General features: G+C 59.9%; 1 protein-coding gene across 1 annotated transcript; it reads right to left on the reverse strand.

Moving 5' to 3' along the window:
- Window positions 1-1,900: 1,900 nt before the first annotated feature.
- On the reverse strand, window positions 1,901-18,809 carry Map2k2 (mitogen-activated protein kinase kinase 2). Its single transcript, XM_052747086.1, has 11 exons — window positions 18,632-18,809; window positions 16,584-16,794; window positions 10,872-11,018; window positions 7,202-7,279; window positions 6,658-6,709; window positions 6,262-6,386; window positions 5,941-6,154; window positions 4,621-4,685; window positions 3,650-3,711; window positions 3,061-3,106; window positions 1,901-2,148 (listed from the first exon to the last, which is right to left on the reverse strand). Exons 1-11 carry the CDS (start codon window positions 18,721-18,723, stop codon window positions 2,038-2,040), a joined length of 1,203 nt encoding a protein of 400 aa, XP_052603046.1. The 5' UTR covers window positions 18,724-18,809; the 3' UTR covers window positions 1,901-2,037.
- Between the last annotated feature and the right edge of the window lie 312 nt (window positions 18,810-19,121).

Raw genomic sequence — 19,121 nt, forward strand, 5'->3', positions numbered from 1 at the left:
TTGGGTAACAAGTGAGAGCCACCTCATCCAGCAGACCCCCAGTTGTATTTTTTGTGTGCAAGTGCATGAACATTGAGGCCAGAGCAGTGCACAAGGGTCTCTCTAACTTTGCACCTCTTTGGTTTTGTTTTTAACAGTATCTGGCTGTGTAGCCCTGGGTGACCCGAGTCAGCTGCCCTCCAACCCAGAGATCTGACTGCCTCTGCCTCCAGAGTGCTGGGACTAAGGTAGAATGCACCACCACACGGGCCTACCATTCTTGTGACAGGGTCTCAATGAATCTGAAATTCATCTCAGTGGGACTGGCTGGCTACTGGGCAACCAGGACCCTCCAACACTGAGTGTTCAGGTACACACAGGCGTTGATGTGCAGTAGGGATCGGAACTCAGGTCCCCATGCATGCCTGCACACAGAACCTGAGTCCAATCAAGACTGGGGCTGGGGCTGAGGGCAGGTGCAGCCATCGAAACATCTGGACAGCAGGTGGGCGGGCTAGGGGTCACTGGTCTCTGTGGGAATTGCCAGCATTGGACAGCAGAGGCCAGCCTGGTCTGCACAGTGTGCTCCAGGGTAAGAGACAGACCACTGCTGGCCCAGGTGCTCCTGACCCAGTCTCTGAGAACTGCTGGGGACCCTGGGTCCACCCCCAGCACTGGGGAGGTGAGGGCAGGGTTAGACGCCAGCCTAGGCTATCTCTGCCTCAACCAGATTAATTGGCAGGGTGAGGTGCACATCTTGGACCTTGGCACTGGGGGAGGTGGGCAGACAGGCAGATCTCTGTGAGTTCAAGGCCAGCCTGGTCTATATAATGACTTCCAAGACAGCCAGGGATATGTAAAGAGACCCGGCATCAAAAACGAAAAATAAAAACAGTGGGTAGGAGGAACAGGTGGGGCAAAGGCTGCTGCCTGTGGCTCATGTTTACCACTGCAGCATTCAGGAGGCTGAGGCAGGAGAAACTCAATTTGCAGGCTAGCCTAGGCTACAGAGACCTTGTGTCTCCAACACAAAGGCAGGTGTGGGAGGCAGATCTCCCTGGGTTCGAAGCCAGCATAGTCTACAGAGCAAGTTCCAGGAGAGCCAGGGCTACACAGAGAAACCCTGTCTGGATAAACAAGAAAATACAAAAAACGTTCAATAGTGTGACTCCAGCACTTCTGTGATGTGATTCCTGACGTGACCTCACTAGGTAACTCAGGCTGGTCTAGAACCTGTCATCCTCCTGCCTCAGCCTTCCCAGTGTTTGGGTACCACAGGCTTCCCCAAGACTCATGGGACGTAGTAGCTCATGTCAGCGAGGCAGAGGTCAGCCCACTCCCGTTGCTCTGCATACTTCCTGTTTCCAGCCCTCACAGTCGGTCTCCCATTCCTAGCAACTGGGGCTCTGCAGCTGAGCTGTGCGGAACCACAGCAGTGTTTGTGGAGAACTCTGGAGGACCATGATGTGTGGCTCAGACCCTCTGTGTCCACATCAGCACACGTGACTTGTGCAAGTGTTGGAGGGTATGCTCCAGCCTCAGCATCCTTGGGCTGTGAGAACTGGAAGAGGCCTCTCCACTTCGCTCACAGCCCACTGTGGCCGAGTTTGACTCTGCTTGGTGGGTGATGCAGGTGACAAGGCCACCCAGCCCTTGTGGGGAGGCTCTTATCCAGTCTCACCGCCCAGATCGGCCGGGGGCTCCACCCCGAGAGCAGCAGGCATTCTGCGTGACGCTCAGTCAGCTCCACACAGGCTGGATCACCAGTTGTGCTCCCTGGAGCCCACTGGGGCCCAGGAGGGACCCCTGCTCCCACACCCTGTGCTGGGAAGGAGGCCTGGAGGAGGGAGGGGAGGCGGAGACACTGCCCCCTCCCGCCCCCTCCCTCGGCCGCGCGAGCAATGGGCCAGGAGCACAGGGGCAGCTTTCTTCTCCATTTTGTTTGGTTTTTCAAACGCATGGAAGCAGGTCCCCTGCCACAACACACAGCTTCACTGTCCCCAGAGGTGGCCACCGTGCCAACAGGGACAAGGACACGGAGCTGCCGGGCGCTGGCTGTCACACTGCAGTGCGCGTGGGTGTGCTGGGCTGCTTCAGCCGCAGGGTTCGGCACAGCCAGCCTGCGAAGTCCACCTCCTCCCCCTCGGAACGCTTGATGAAGGCGTGGTTCTGAAAGAGGCAGGGAGTCAGTCACAGCCTGGGCCCCCAGCCCTGCTCAGCCCTGCTCAGGTGACCTGGGATGTCTGCTGTGGGGGCATCCCTGGCCTCTACCTGCTCCGAGCCACCAACTCCATTCAGGACAGCAGCACATCCCCAAGACTAGCTGAGGGTGTGCTTGGGCAGGCTTGGGTGGGAAATAGAAGGACACAGGGGCCCATGGGCTGATCACAGGGGAGCAAGGACACCCCACTCCTCTATCTTGAATTTCTTCTTTTGTCGTGGTTGATTTTTGAGACAGGGTTTCTCTGTGCAGCCCTGGCTGTCCTGGAACTCACTCTGTAGACCAGGCTGGCCTCGAACTCACAGAGATCCTCCTGCCTCTGCCTTCAGAGTGCTGGGGTTAAAGGTGTGCGCCACCACCTAGTCGCTTTTTCTTTCTGAGACAGTCTCACGTAGTCTAGGCTAGTTTTAAACTTCTACGCAAAGACGACCTTGAAATTTGGATCTTTGTGTCTCAACTTCCTGCGTGCCAGGAAGGTGTGTGTGCCTAGGCTGGCCTCCCCCTATGTTGGCATGGCAGGCATGCACCCCCATGCCCAGCTATGAGGCACCTGTGTCCACCTCTGGAGTGGCTAGCACGGCTTTCCTTCTCAGGGCCTAAGAAATAGACAGATGGCTCTTAAACCAGATTAGGCCTGTCCAGCAGGAGGGCTGAGCTCTGCCCCGAGTCCCACCCTGTGAGAGGAGGAGGGTGTCCAGGGTGCAGGCACACAAGAGCATCTTCATGTCACAGACAATCAATCCCAGCCTCACAGGGGGCCCAGGCCTTGGGGGCTGGGGTGGAGGTGGCCTCTGGGCAGCATGGTGTGGCCACGTGGACAGCCCCACAGGAGCCCGGGCTCAAGTCACATCTCTACTCACCATCAGCATCTTCAGATCCGCCCGCTCCGCTGGGTTCTTAATGAGGCTGGCATGGGGGGGAGGGGGCAAGATGCGAATGTCACTAAGTAGCTACAGCTCAGGTATTCAAAGGTGTGTGTGTGTGTGTGGCGGGAGGGGGGGGGGGTGCTGCCCATCAGCAGCCCTTGATTTTTTGGGGGGGAGGGTCTTATGTAAACCAGACTGGCTTTGAACTCACTAGTAGAGGATGACCTTGTCCTCCAGAGTGCTGGAAATCAGGAGCGCACCCCCAGCCCCCCTTTCCCACAGCTAAATTTCTAGTGAATTAGTAAATGCAGAGAGAGCTTGGCAGCTCCACTCCTGGCAGACAAGCGGCCTGCCTCCTGGCCCCATTGTGCTCAGCTAACCCCTCAGATGTCCACTGGGTGGGAACTCTGGGACAGGGACAGAGGCCATGCACAGGCCCCCAGCCCACAGGCGGTGGATCCTGAATACTCAAGCCTGGCACCGAGGTATGGGGACACCGTCCGACCCCCGCTGGCACACAGTGGTCCAGGAACCCATGGCTGGAGTGTGGGGCTGTCTCACCCACCCCAGGGCCCCACCTCACCATTTATTCACAAACTCCTGGAAGTCCGAGCTGAACACGCCACTGGGCAGCTTGGGAGGCGGCTGGGGAGGACAGGGAAGGGTCACTTGGTGGCTGCAGCGACACTGGCCACTCCCTCACTGTGCTGGGCTCCTCCAGTTCAGCTTCTCAACACTATCAAGTGGGCGGGCGGGCGGGCGGGCGGGCGGGGACGCCCGTGGTGCAGGCCGAGCCCTTCCTGTGAAGGGTGGCTCCAGGACTGACTTCCTGGGAGAAGCCTGGCTGAGCAGGAGTCACCGCCAGGACAGTGGCAGCCCTGTCCCAGGCTACAACCCCACCCAGGCAGTCACAGAAGGCCGGGGGGGGGGGGGGGGCCCTTGCCCCTGGGGATATGCACCCACACATGACCTTGGCCCCTTCTGGAGACCTGCTTGGATTTTTGTGTTCCACTATCAGCTGTTCGTCCTTTTGAGTAAGGGTCTCCCACTGTAGCTAAGATTGATTTGGAAATCACCATGTGACTGAACTCAAGGCCATCCTCCTGTCTCAGCCTCTGGCACAAGGGTACTAGGTTAGAAGCAAGTCTGCCCTAGGGCAGCATCTAACTTCCCACTGGAGGAGGCAGGGACAGTGGAGGAGGGCTGTGGGAAAATGTCGCCTTCCGTGTGTGGTCCTGAGGAGGTTTATAAACCGCCCTCGCTGGGGGATTCTAGGCAGCTCTTCCATGCCCTCAGCCTTCTTCCTATGGAGATGGCCAGTACTAGCCCAGGCCGGCCCACATTGACCTTGACTCAGGAGCTTCCTGCCTGAGCCTCTGAGGAGCTGGGGTCACAGGCCTGCTGGCCATACCCGACTGGTTTTAACTAAGCGGGGCCTCCAGGTGCCCCAGCCCACAGCATCTGCGACGGGGCTACAGTTCCCTTCCCCAGGCAACATCCACAGTGGGCCAGCTGATTCCCTGACCAAAGTGCCCGAAGGCCAAGGGCACACACCTCATTCACGATGTAGTCCAGCAGCTCAAAGATGGCCATGGCAGGTCGGCTGTCCATCCCATGACCTACTCGGCAGGACAAAGGACAGGTAACTGGGGGAGATACAACTTAAGAGGGTGCCCTGCCTGACCTCACTCCTGCACTCATGGAGATCTGTCCCAAGGATTCCTGATCTGGCTGGGGATGCTTCCAGCCCAGTCAGCCACAGCCCCTGGCACTCTGCAGGCCTGGCGGGGGGTGGAGTGAGGGGTGGTGGTGTCTGGAGACTAAGCAAGGACAGGGAAGTGACCTTGCAGAGCAGGAGGCCCTGGTGGCCAGCAGCTGAGCTGTGTGCTGCTTGCCGTCCTGCCATGGGGTGCTGCTTTGGGAATTAGGCAGGGAAGGTGCTGGCTAGGGAGCTAGCCTGGTATCACCAGGAAGCGTTCAGCTGGGAGCATGCCCTGCAATCCAGTGTCAGGGTGAGCAGCCCACGTGGGGCGCAGGGCAGGAAGGGGCTGTGCCCATTAAAGACATGAGAGTCACACACTGGCCACCGAGACATGCAGGGACCTCCCCAGACAGTGTGCCACACGGTCAGTGTGGACTCCCTGATAGGCAATGTCCAGAGGGGACTGGGGGCCAGGTGATAGCGTATGTGAATGTGACTTCCTTTAGGGGTGGTCAAATGTTCTAGAACCAGTTAGAAAGCCCAGCCATTCTCATCTCTGGATGTGCCAACCACTGGGCGGCAGGGTCTCCAGGAAGCAAGCCTCAGTGTTGATGTCTTGTTTCAGCAGTTACAAAGACACCCACACCCCAACAAGCCGCTTAAATTCCAGCACCCAGCACTCTGCAGAGGCTCTGGCCCCACATCAGGACTCTGTCCCTGACCCTCAGTGGCCAAGGTGGCCACTCGAAGGGCTGGACTGTCTACCCAGGAGCCCTGGCAACTGCTCTGCACTTCCTGTGCCAGCTGAGGCCCCCGCCCCAGGGACGTCACCAGGTCGAGTGGCAGGCTGCGGGCAGTGTCTGGTTCCCTTTGCTCTCCAGCCCCCATTTACGCATTTTCCTGAGGAAATGCTGGGAAACCCAGCAGCTGGCCCAGGCCTGACCCAGAGTGGAGCTTCCGGGTCTTCAGTGGGCAGCGACAGGTGCTGCTGCCCTGACCAAAGGGCGAGACGCTCACGGCCTCCAGCTCTGTCCCCAGAAAGCCCAGGACCATCTGAGGACTGCTGACCACAGCATGCCCTGCTCAGGGGACAGCTGGTACAGAGAAAGGGCCAGCAGGGTGGCAGCTGGTCCCCTCCCCAGCCCTCCCCAGCTAGATGCCCTGTCCCGTACCGCTGATGGGGCGTCCAGGCGGCCTGGGCCGCGGCGAGACACTATGGGGCTCTCCATCTGCACCATCGACCACAGGCCGGCCAAAGCTGGCCTCTAGTTCCTTGGCATCAGGTGGGGGGATGGGGTACCTCCCAATGGCCAGCTCCACCAGCGACAGTCCCATGCTCCAGATGTCTGACTGCACAGAGTAATGCGTGCCCTGCAGCCGCTCTGGCTGTCGGAGAGGAGACAGGAACAGAGCTGGGGATGGCAGCCACAGGACAGGGCCATACACAACCTCAGACCCCACTGGGGATGTGTGCAGAGGGCCAGGACACTCACAGACATGTAGGAGCGTGTCCCCACAAACGAGTTGGCCATGGAGTCAATCAGCTGGCCGCTCACCCCGAAGTCACACAGCTTGATCTCGCCACGAGAGTTCACCAGGATATTGGAGGGCTTCACATCTGGAGACAGGGCAGGGGTAAGGCTGTGCCTGCTGCGGCCCACCCGCGCAAGCCCGAGCACGCTCACCTCTGTGCATGACCTGCTGCGGCCCACCCGCGCAAGCCCGAGCACGCTCACCTCTGTGCATGACCTGCTGCGGCCCACCCGCGCAAGCCCGAGCACACTCACCTCTGTGCATGACCTGCTGCGGCCCACCCGCGCAAGCCCGAGCACGCTCACCTCTGTGCATGACCTGCTGCGGCCCACCCGCGCAAGCCCGAGCACGCTCACCTCTGTGCATGATCTGGTGCTTCTCCCGGAGGTACGCCAGGCCCCGGAGCACCTGCAGGAAGACAGCACGGGGCCCCACCGGCCTAGTCAGAGCTGGGTAGCCTCTGTGCCGAAGGCACCAGCTCTAGGCTGCAATGCACCTCCCCAGCCACAGGAGGACAGTGCCATGGCAGCCGGGTGACACATTAGTCCCCAAGCCCCACACACAGGCAAACGGAAGCAAGCACTCGTCACCGTCTGTACTGAACGTGCAGGGCCGAGGGCAGCCGCAAACTCACTGCAATCCTCCTGCCTTGGCCCCTCAACTGTTGAGGTGACAGGTGGGTGGTAGCGGGCCTGTAATTTTTTCTGCGGTCTTAGCTGACCTGGACCTCTGTGTAGATCAAGCTACCCCCGTCTCCTGATGCTGGGGGGCGCACACCTCCATACCCAGCTCGGTGTCGTCATGGAGGGGCTAGCAGAGGACCCCAAGCGGACTGGGACGTGACCTGCTTAGTCTCCTTGGGAGGGGCTGCCGGTGGACAACAGCAGCTGGCGAACTCACCGCAATGCTGACCTTCCCCAGGATGTCCTCGGGGATCCGCTTGGCCTCCTTCAGCACCTGGTCCAGTGAGCCGCCGTCCTGCAGGGTGGACACAGCTGAGCCGCTTTGTCAAGAAACCCAGCGGGGCTGGGGACGGGGCTGGGGAGATGCCTTGGGTTTGGTCCTCAGCTCCAGGGGACCGGGGGTGGAGGACTGGGGGGACCCGGCCCCCAGCAGCCTTCCCTTTTCACAGGTCCCAGGCGGTGTGGTCTAGGAGGCCGCAGAATCCTGACCTCGCGTGAGGGTGACAGACTGCACCTGCCAAGAGGCAGCTCCTTGCACCAGGGACTGTGGGAAAGGTGGTGACACTCGGGCCCGTGGGCAGGAGGGACAGGCCTGGCTCACAGCCTCTGCCTGGGGTGGGCCGCCTCACGGCCCGGGCGCGGCCCTGACTCCACTCAGCAGATGAGGAAACACTGTCCTGACTCCAGCTGGGCCAGGACACTAGGCAATCACCCCAGGCTGTCACACCTGTGTGCATTTCCAAACCAACACAGGAAAACAGGACCTCAGCAAACGAGGTCAGAAAGGGTCCCCTGTGTGCTCCCGCGCCACCAGCAAGAGTGCTCCGAGGGACACGCAGGGCAGTCCAGGAGACCTGGCTGTCTCTGAAGCCGCTGGATGGCACAAGTGGACTGTCACTCCTCCAGGTGGGCTGGACCTTCCCGTGGAGCTGCCACTGGGTGCTGGGTCACCGGAGCTCCAGGCTGTGTTCTACACACTGAGACCGGGTGACACTGGGGGCACTAGGGAGAGGCGGGCTGCTGTCTAGTGAGGGCAGCAGGGGCCATCGCTTCTGCCAGGCCGCACTGGGCCCTGCTGGGTGCTGAGGAGGGCCTGGCCTGTCTGTCGAGGCCTAACTGCCCCCCCCGCCCACTGTACACCAGGATCTCCCCGAGTGTGACAGCTACACACAGCCCCAGGCATGGCTGAGAGTCCCCGGGGGTGAGCTCAGATGGTCACAGCCTGGTCACAGTGTACCAGGGCGAGATGGAGGCTGCGGATGCTGCCTGCCCGCCCCTGCGTGTGCCTCCAGTGCTTAGGGACTGCCACCATCACAGTGTTGTGGGATATTGGTTCACTGTGGACGGACGTGCTGCACTGGTCACTGTGGAGGGACGTGCTGCGCTGGTCACTATGGAGGGACGTGCTGCGCTGGTCACTATGGACGGACGTGCTGCACTGGTCACTGTGGAGGGACGTGCTGCACTGGTCACTGTGGAGGGACGTGCTGCACTGGTCACTGTGGAGGGACGTGCTGCACTGGTCACTGTGGAGGGACGTGCTGCACTGGTCACTGTGGAGGGACGTGCTGCACTGGTCACTGTGGAGGGACGTGCTGCACTGGTCACTGTGGAGGGACGTGCTGCACTGGTCACTGTGGACGGACGTGCTGCACTGGTCACTGTGGACGGACGTGCTGCACTGGTCACTGTGGAGGGACGTGCTGCACTGGTCACTGTGGAGGGACGTGCTGCACTGGTCACTGTGGACGGACGTGCTGCACTGGTCACTGTGGAGGGACGTGCTGCACTGGTCACTGTGGACGGACGTGCTGCACTGGTCACTGTGGAGGGACGTGCTGCACTGGTCTGTGTTTCAGAACACTTGTTTAACTCTGTAAAGACGTGCTGTGGTCTTACCTCGCCTATCTAAGGCACCTGATTGGTCTAATAAAAAGCTGAATGACCAATAGCAAGGGAGGAGGTAAAGGCGGGACTTCCAGGTAGGAGAGTATCGAGGAGGAGGAATTTAGGCTGGGGGGGGGCAAGTGGAGACACCAGGGGCCAGCCAGCCAGACACAGAGCAGGACATACAGAACCAAGGTGAAAAGCCTCACTGCAAAAGGTAGATGAAGAGAAACAGGTTAAACTGAGTTAAAAGAGCGAGTGGGACAAGCCTAAGCTAAGGCCGAGCACTCACAATTAATATTAAGTCTCCCTGTCTGTATTTGGGAGCTGGCTGGCAGCACAAAAAAAATTCCAACTACAGCACAGAGAACATCACCTACTTTCTCGTCAGAGACTCAAACACAGATAGACTGATGAGCCTCCTGCCTCCTGCCTCCTTGACATGGTGTCCCACGGTCCCTCCCTGTGCAGTTTAAGACCCCAGCGGGTCCCGAGCAGGTGCCATACTGACACACAACAGCGGCTTCTCCTCTACGTGACAAGTGGGTCTTCAGCGTGGTGCTAGGAAGGTGGCCGGGCCCCTGAGGTGGTCCTGAGGGGAGTACGGCCTTGGATGGGACGGCAGGACCCAGCTTCCTCCTCTCCTTTTCCTTGGTTTCCAGGTATGGGGTGAGCAGCTCTGCCCCACTGGGCAGACAACATTCCAGCTGGGGCTGGAACATTCCAGATCAGAGACAAGAGCTCTATGCACACAAGCTTGTGGGCGGAGACCAGAGGTCCTGTCAGCCCAAGGCCAGGCCACGGCACACGGACACAGCTAGGCCTGGGTGTCATCTTGCCCTCCCCAAGGTCTTGCTGAAGTGGGCCACCATAGCTGCGCCAGACGCTAAGCCGCACCCTCCTCCCGGGTGACAGGTTCTGAGGAGGGGGAGGGGCCACTAATCCCCGCTGAGGACAGCCCACTGCTGCGGGTCTCTCTGACTATACCCTGGGGAGCCAAACAGTTCCTGTGGCGCCTCTGTGGACAACTGCGGGTGGACTGGGACCGGGACCAGCCAAATGGCTGCCCAACACCACCCCCGAGGGCTAGTGTTTCTCCCAGGGCACACCCATGGCAGGTGATCTATGATTTAGAACCAAATTCCTGTGCAGGAGGGGCAGAGCAGGCCTTTTGCTTTGAGACGCCTGTGTGGGCCTGCACTCCTGCGTACCGCCAGCTCTGCCTCCCTGGTACTGGGATGGTGGACTCACACCACCTGGCTCGGTTTTGTTGTGTTCAGAGATAGAGCCTTGCTCCGTAGCTCAAGCTGACCTCAAATTCAGGGCAATCCTCCTGCCTCTGGGAGCCTCCTGTACCGACACTGTTGCCCAGTGTGGGGGGTACCTGCAGGCTGGGAGCACTCCTGTAGCAAAGCCTAGCTGGGCTGTGGCAATGAGTCAAGTTCCTTGACACACAGGATAGTCCCCTTCCTACAGGGGACCAGGAGGGCCTCGACCCAACAGCCACACTGGGAAGGGATAGGGGAAGGCCACACACCCAGGGTGAGCTCACCCCTGAGGCAAGCAGGGTGGGCTCCAGGAAGGGGCAGAGCCGAGGCCAGCTGAGAGGGGCTCCCCAGGGCTGGGGGCATCTTGCTCACTTCCACTTCCTGCTTCCCACACTAACCGGTCCCCAGGTCTGTGTACTGGCAAGGCGCAGTTGAGGAGCACAGCGGCCGCCAACTCTCGCAGGGGAGTCTCAGGGGTCTGGTGCCTGGCCAGCCATTCTCCCTGGCCCCGCCCCTCCATCCTGCCCAAGTCTGGAGACCCAGACTGTTATCTAGAGAGTGAGGTTCATGGCTCCTATCTGAAGCGGGGGGCCCACGCGCCTGGGTGCATTCTCCCCACCCTAGAGATCGGCAAACAGCTACTGGAGCAGGAACCCACTTCCCGGTGAGCCAGTGCTAGTGTGGGAGCACACTGGGCGGTGCAGCGGTGGCAGGGTGGCGGGGAGCCCTCACCATGTGCTCCATGCAGATGCTGATCTCGCCGTCGCTGTAGAAGGCCCCGTAGAAGCCCACGATGTACGGGGAGTTGCACTCATGCAGCACCTGCAGCTCCCGGATGATCTGGTTCCGCACGGCTGGCTTGATCTCCAGGTGGATCAGCTGCAGGGGGGAGGGGGCAGCTCAGAGGGGGGGAGGGGCGCTCTGGCCACCGAGCCCCCACAGACCCAACCCTGGGCGTGTGCCCGTGAGGAGGGAAGACACCACCCACATGGCCTCTCCGAGTGCCCACCGGACCTTCGTTCCCAATGCCTGGGGCACTCGGGTCCCCAGATGGACGGCAGGCACACAGCATGCTTGCCCACGCGGGAATATCATTCACCATGAGCAGGGGGACAGCTGACCCACAATATGGAGGGACCTCGAGGACACACCGTGTGAGACTCCACAGGAAATGCCTAAACAGGCCAATCCCAAAGGGGCAGTGGGCCTGTAGGAGCCAGAGAGGGTTAGGGAGACGGCTCGAGAGATGCAGTGTTCTAGTCTGTCAGTGAAACTGGCCTAGAATGAAGATTTAAAAAAGGGAAAGTAGGCCGGGCGGTGGTGGCACACATCTTTAATCCCAGCCCTCGGGATGCAGAGGCAGGAGGATCTCTGTGAGTTTGAGGCCAGCCTGGTCTACAGAGTGAGTTCCAGGACAGGCACCAAAACTACACAGAGAAGACCTGTCTTGAAAAACCAAAAAACAGACAAAAGAGGAAAGTCGCCATTCTACTCTTGTGAGGAGAAAGATGCACCATGCTCATGTGAACTACACGTCAACCAAGATGTTTAACCAAGCTACCCCATGCACCCAGGCAACAGAGCAAGGCCTCAGTGATCACTCAGTACTGTAAGCTCTGCCCAGAGGCTAGTGGCACTCAGCCCCTCCCATCCTCCCAGAGAGGAGTCCACACAGAAGAGACGCTATGAGGAAGGAGCCAGAGTCCACAAGCCTGGAACGCCCTGTGGGGAGCAGCCACGGCCAGGCCTGTTGGAGCCACACGGGCCAGGTATCCCCGCCAGAAGCTGGTGTGACTAGGCAGGAAGCACAGGCAGAGCCGGCAAGGCCGGCCTAGGGTCCGTGGGGCCGCCCAGGTCCACAGCACATCCTACGGTCCACGAGGCAGGCTCTGGCTCACACCCAGAACCAGGAAAAACAAAATGAGGCCCACCACTACTCCACTGCTGGCCATGGGCATGTGGGCAGCCTGGAGACAGAGGAAGTCTCTTCATGGACAAGACAGGGGTCAGAAGTTGGGGAGAGATGGGCTGAGGTGGGAATGCCTGCTGGGGACCCACAAAGAAACTGCAGCCAGGTGTCACTGGTGTGGCTAGTGGACAGGAAGGGTGGTCAGGGCAGGCTAGGGAGGTCTTTTCACAAGGGCACAAAGAGCCACCTAGGGAAGGGACTGGGCATGAAGCACCAGCTGAGCTCAGGACAGGTAAGGGTGATTCTGGCCATGGCCAGAGCTGAGATGCGTAGGAAGTGACCCTGTGACCTCCTGGTCCCTGTAGATCCCGCAAAGATCCGTATACCAGGCCTGACCCCACCGTTAGTCCTGAACGAGGGTGCCCAGCCCCGCCCCACCATCCATCTCGGCAGGCCAAAGGCATGCGTCCTGATGCTCCTTCCTCCCCGGGGACACGCAGTGTGGGCACCCCAGCACAGGCTCACACACCGAAAAGGGTCTGATTCGGGGGCACCGGCATCAGATGGCTACCCGGGCGGAGCCTGCTGTCCACGAGCACCGTTCATTGGAAACCAACAATCCACTCACTTGGGTTCAAAACCAGCAAACAGGCTCGGAGATGGCTCAGTGGTTAGGGGCACCTGCAGCTCTTGCAGGGGACCTGAGCTGTGTTTCCGGCACCCCGTGCAGCTGCTCACAACCACATGGAACTCTACCTGCAGAGGAGCCAGTGCCCACTTCTTGCCTCTGGACACCCACAGACACACTTTTTATGGTTGGTTTTGTTTTGTTTTGTTTTTTTTTTTTTTTTTTTTTTTGTTTTTTTGTTTTTTTTTTTTTTTGGTTTTTCGAGACAGGGTTTCTCTGTGTAGCTTTGCGCCTTTCCTGGGACTCGCTTGGTAGCCCAGGCTGGCCTCGAACTCACAGAGATCCGCCTGTCTCTGCCTCCCGAGTGCTGGGATTAAAGGCGTGCGCCACCACCGCCCGGCTTGTTTTGTTTTTTTAAAGTTAAAACCATGCCGGGCTTGGTGGTGCACACCTTCAATCCCGGCTCTTGGGAGGCAGAGGCAGGCAGATATCTGAGTTCAAGGCCAGCTTGGTCTACAGAGTAAGTTTCAGGGCAACCAGGACTACACAGAGAAACCCTGTCTTGAAGAGCCAAAATAAATAAAACCACAAAATGGAAGCCCAGAGTGGGGACACACACCTGAGGCTGAGGCAGGGGGAGAGAGAGTGAGAAGTCCAGGCCAGCCTGAGCAACAGAGCAAGATCTTTGCCAGCCTGGCACAATGGCACACAGCTTTAATGCCAGCACTCAGGAAGCAGAGGCAGGTGGATCTTCATTGAGTTTGAGGCTAGCCTGGTCTACACAGCGAGTTCTAAAATAACCACAGCTACATAGTGAGATCCTGTCTCAAAAGACAAAAAGAAAAGATCTTCCCTCAAAGGCACACTAAGCCAAACCACAACAGAAAACAGGTAGTAGAGATGGCATTTCACACAAAGGATGAGCATCCCTCATCTGAGAGCCACAAACATTCCCGAACCCCAAATGCTCAAGCGGGCCTAGGACAGCAGCCCAGGCTAGTCCGGGCCTCCTCAGGGCCTGCTCCCACGCTTCTCTGACTCAGCTCACCCCACAACCACTCGGTCCAACCAACAACTGTGGTAAGCCCATGCCTTCTGCCTCAGCCCCAGGAACTCCAAGGGTTTGGACACGGGCCTCTCTTGGTGCTCACGTGACACGGACCTGTGGGGGTCCAGGTCCACTCTGAGAACCTTGGGCAAGCTAGAAGCGAACGCAGAGCAGAGACCCAGAGCGCATCAGGCCTCCCGAGTCAGGCAGGGCTGCAGATGGGGGAGGCTCTCCATCGCACAGTGTCTCGGATACGATTACTCTGATGCCTGTGGGACGTCAGAGGTACTGAGGCAGAGGAGGACGCACTGAGGGGAAGGAGGACAGTGCGGTGAGCTCCCACAGGCATGCCAACCACCCTGTGAGAAGCCGGGGACACGTGTTACCACCTCCATCTTGCCCACTGATGTCCAGCTCCCAATGGCATCCACTGCCACTGCTGAGCGGGCAAGCCAGGACCGGGGCTGCTTCCCAGCGCCGGGTGGCTGCTGAGCAATGCCAGCAGCGACTAGGAGGTAAGGATGGCGACGCGCTGAGCTCCTGGCACACCACAGCAGTCGGTACTCTGGAACCATGGGAGCATGGAGGACACCTGGGAGCCAGCCAGGGCAACTGGGAAGGACATCTCTGGTCCAGGCTGAGCCTGGAGGAGGGACTCCCAAGGCCGACACCCATCCACCTGATCCAGAAACTTCTCTGCCACCTCCTTAGTCCTGCAGGGTGGGGAACAGCAGCCTAGGGGCTGTTCGGCTGGCAATGTGCTGTCCTGGCCTGTCGGCCCGCGTCTCTGGCAGTCTGAATTCACAGCAGCCATCCTGTGCAGCTTGAACACAGCCCTGGACACTCGGATCTCTGCTGCCCCAGAAGTTTTCCAGAGAACCCGAGTCTGCGTGAAAACACCTAACTGCCCCCGGTATAGACACGACAGTAGGTGTCTATGTGTCCCTTGCTGACAGTGGGGCCAGCCCTTGAGAGGGCCATCCTCCTCCATCAGGGAGATGTAGAGATGGGACGCAAGGGCTGGATGTCACTTCCTCTGTGACCAGAAGCAGAGAGCAGGCAAGATGGGCAGGGCCTACAGTGCAAGAGATTCAGCAGGCTTTCCCTCTGACAAATGTAGCAGCCGGGCCAGAGCCTGGCCCACGGAGCGTGGACGTTTCCAAGAGCATGCCATCCTCACGCAGCCCCCGCCTTGCTCTCAGAGTGCCACGAGCCTGTCGCCAACTTCCAACAACCACACATACACACCAGCTCTGCACATGCTGCCCTTGCCAGGGAGTAGTTGGCACGGAGATGTGGCCTCTGGGTCACACAAGCTTCGGGTAGAAAAGGCACTTGCCATGGAGAAGCAGCTTCCAGTTCAGGTGTGTTACAGCCCACTTGAGTCCTGCTGATCCTGCCCGGCTCAAGCCACAAAGGGCCTGGGACTGGAGGTCAAGGATGTCGCTGGACCAGCCACAAACGCAAAAAATGGAGTATGCAGACATGTTGGGCCTTCTGTATGGTCCATCACGGCAGATAACCACACGTGGCAGAGCTGGCCAAGGGGGCGGTGTGGACAGCTCTCCAAGTAGCTCCATACAGGGGTGACGACCTGCATCCAGATGTCAGCAGAGGCTCAGGTCCCCCACACTCTCCACCTCTCATGCAGCCAGCATGTCAAGGAGCTCCTGGGTTCCCACAATGACCCAGGCCCCTCCTCAGGGTCCCCTGCTGCCCTCTGTGTGCCATAGTTCTCTGTACAGGGCAGGTAGAGATTCCAGGGTGCAGCAATACACTCTCGACAGGAGACCCTGGCAGGGAAGATGTGGTGCCCTTTGCTCCACAGCCCACTCAAGACTTCTGGAAACACCAAGTAGGCCGACACACCAGCTCCCGGTATGCGGGTGTCGCCACTGGCTGTATCCTCACCTTTCCACACCTCAAGGGGACTCTCACCCACAGACAGGCAGTGAGGACAGCTCGGCCCCTTGCACCTCACTGGCCAAAGCCCTGGGGCCCAGCGTGCTCATGCACCAGCCTCCTTGTGGCCAAATGACGTCTGCGAAGCCCAGGCTGTGGGTTTTCAAATCAAAGAAAAGCAGGTGACAGAACCGTGACAGAGTGGGCCTCATCCAACCAGCAGGAAGTGGAAAGAAGGGATGCTGCTCCAAAGGGGCCTTCGGGGCTCTCCTGAGGCTCCAGCGTGGAGGCACACCCATCGTCACACGCACCTGCTCCTTCTCAGCGGTCAGCGCTTGCCTGGCGTACTGAGGCCTGGGTTAATCCCCAGAACTGCTCCAAACGGAAGCAATCCTTCTGCTGTGTGCATGTGCACGCCTGGCAGTCCTGATTCTCTGGAGACCAGACTGACAGACTTGTTTAGTTTTCCATGCAGGGTGTTATGTAGCCCAGGCTGGCCTGGAACTCCGAATGTAACTGAAGATGGCTTTGCACTCGATCCTCCTGGGACAACAGGCATGCACCACATGCCTGGCTTACGTGGTGCTAGGGATGGAACCTACCTCTGCCCACTGAGCCCAGGCTACCCCACAGCCCATCCCAGAGTAACAGACATGCAAACTCCATGTGTGGCCTTGCTCTATCGGTTAGTCGTTCACAGCCCAGTCCTGGCAACAGTTTTGTCTTGGATGAGGAAGAACCTGGGGTCTGGTACATGCTAGGCCAGCACTCCCCAATACACTACATCCCCAGCCCCAGAATCTGGCAGGAGCAGGAAATCTCTGTGAGCTGCAGCCTAGTCTACAAAGCAAGTTCTGAGTCAGCCAGGGCTGCACAGTGAGACCCCGCTCCAGCATCACACTCACACGGTAGACAAGAAGCCGAGGACAGCTCGGATGCCCGCCCTGACCGCCTTACCTTTCTGGCCATGATGAGGCCTGATGGCCTGTGCTGGGCCTTAGTGACCACACCGCCATTGCCAGCGCCCAGCTCTGAGATCCTCTCAAAGTCGTCGTCCTTGAGTTCGCCAACCTTGGCCTTCTGAGTAAGGAAAGCCTCCAGCCGCTTCCTCTGCTGCTCATCCAGGTCCAGCTCCTCCAGCTTCTTCTGCAGGTCCACCAGGTTCGCCCTGCAGAGCCCCAGGAGCAGAGGGTGAGCCAAGGACCCAACCCTCACGCCTGCACTCCAGGATCCCTAGGTATGGAGGACCGTGACAAGCTGCTCCAGAGAACCCAGGATACCTCCAGACCACACAAGGAGGCCGAGGAGCCAGAGGCCAGGTGTGCCAAGGCCTAGGCCAGGACCTGGTCTTTGCTGAGAGAATTTCAAGTAGCTGTGCAGCCCAGCACAGGACTGAGAGGGAGGAGTCTGTAGTGGCACAGCCCTCTGTGATTAAACTCTGTGTGTGATTATGCTCATCACACCTGAGGCCTCCCACACACCAGCAGGACCTCTGCCAACCCCTCACTGGGGGATTCTAGGCAGGGGCTCTATCTTTTAGGATGGGATCTAAAAGTTACCCAGACTGCCCCTCAACTCACTCCGTAGCCTAGGCTGGCTAGGTCATCTTCCTGCCTCAGCCTCATGGGCTTGGCTTTTACAATTAAGAAATCTGTTGCCAGCCGAGTGGCAATGGCGCATGCCTTTAATCCCAGCACTCGGGAGGCAGAGGCAGGCGGATCTCTGTTGAGTTTGAGACCAGCCTGGGCTACAGAGCGAGATCCAGGACAGGCACCAAAGAAACCCTGTGTGTGTGGGGGGAAATGACAAAAAAAAAAAAATCTGTTTCCACTACTCTGTGTTCACCCATGGGGAAGTGAGACCCTCCAACAAGCCACCCACCCATCCTACCCTGTTCTCTCACACACTGCGAGCCCCCAAGGATGGGAATATACTGATCACCCTCACAAGACCCCAGGCCGCACTGCAGCTCTTAGAGTACCTCAGCACCTTCAGGCTGCTCCTCTGTCCTTGACCTCCCGTGATTGCCAACGGTTGCTCTACCCCATCAGATTTAGCTAGCACAATACAACCTCCTGTACTACACCACCTCTCTGGGTGACGCAGCCTCACTGTGGGGTCGGGTCTCCCAGGCACTCTCCCCACACCTCAGGTACCCCTCATGTCATTACTGACTTCCAGACTGGAAACCTTCCACACCTCTTCCTAGAACAGCACCCCAGGGCATCTTCATACGCTGTGGGGTCCCTCAACATCTACCCTATTTCTCAGGTAACCCCACCAACCTGACTTGGCCCTGACTCTACCGCTCTGTGGGGAGTCCTTCCATCTCGCTGATATTCCCAGAGAGGGGCGCCTCACCCAGGCTGGTCTTCCAGAGGACTCCCTGTCTGGTGTCACAAGGACCCTTCCCCTGCCCTACCTGGGACACCTCTCTCACTTCCGGGAAACCCCTATACCCAACCTTACTCGATGACCCCTCCCTCAACCTGGCCCTCTCTCAGGAATGTCCTGTGCCCACCTCCACCCCACAGACCCCTGGTCCCACCCCACCACGGTGAGCCCGATGCCCACGCCCCCCTCCGGCCCCCCTCCAAGCCAGGGCGGCCTCCCCACCTCCCCGTGCAAGGCCTGCGCGTCCGTCTCCTGGACTTCAGCCAGTCACTGCAGGTTGCACTCACCTCATGTGCCCGGGGCTACTCCGTCCTCTGTCCCTCTCTAACCATGTCCCTCTCCTCCAAAGCCGGGATGCTCACGGCCACGCCCACTCCAGCTCAGGCCCCGCCCCTCCGCGCTTACAGGCCACTGGGCTAGCCTTAGGCCGCGCCCCTTTGCCCTCAAGCCGAAGAGCTGCCCGACCTGCACACACCTCACCTCTCCGGCCCCGCCCTCCCACCGGGCTTTGTTCTAGTCCCCCAAGGCCACGCCCCTCTGCCCTCAGTTTCTCCTTAGGCCCCGCCCCTAGCCCCTGGCCCCGCCCCATCCCGGAGGCCCCGCCCACTCACTCGGAGGCGCCCTCGCTGGTGGGGGACGGGCCCTCGGCGATGGCGGGGTTGATGGTGAGCGCCGGTAGCACCGGCTTCCTCCGGGCCAGCATCGGGGCTCCGCGGCCGGCGGCGGCGCCTCAGCCGGGGCCCATAGGGGGCGGCGCGACGCGGGCCCGGGGCTGCGGCCTAGGCCGGGCGGGCGGGCGGCGGAAGGCGGCCGAGCCCGGGGCGCCGGGGTGAGCAGACGGCCGCCGCCGCCGAAGCCGAGCGCAGTCGACGCTGCAGCGCAGCCGGGAGGCCGGGGAGCAGGGGGCGGCCACGAGATCGCGGGCCGGGTTCTCGCGAGAACCTTCCCCGCGAGGCCCCGCCCCCGGCGAAGGTGCATGCGTGCTGTGGCGCCCCCGCTCCCGTCGGGGACAGCACGGAGGCGGGCGCTGGGCTGCGTCGGCCGCACGTGCGAGCGGCCGGCTCCCACGCTGGACGGCGCATGCGTCGCAGGTGCGGGGCG

Source organism: Peromyscus californicus, unplaced genomic scaffold (genome assembly GCF_007827085.1).
Source record: "Peromyscus californicus insignis strain IS unplaced genomic scaffold, ASM782708v3 Scaffold_1__1_contigs__length_55948999, whole genome shotgun sequence".
In the NCBI taxonomy this organism is placed as follows: Eukaryota; Metazoa; Chordata; class Mammalia; order Rodentia; family Cricetidae; genus Peromyscus; species Peromyscus californicus.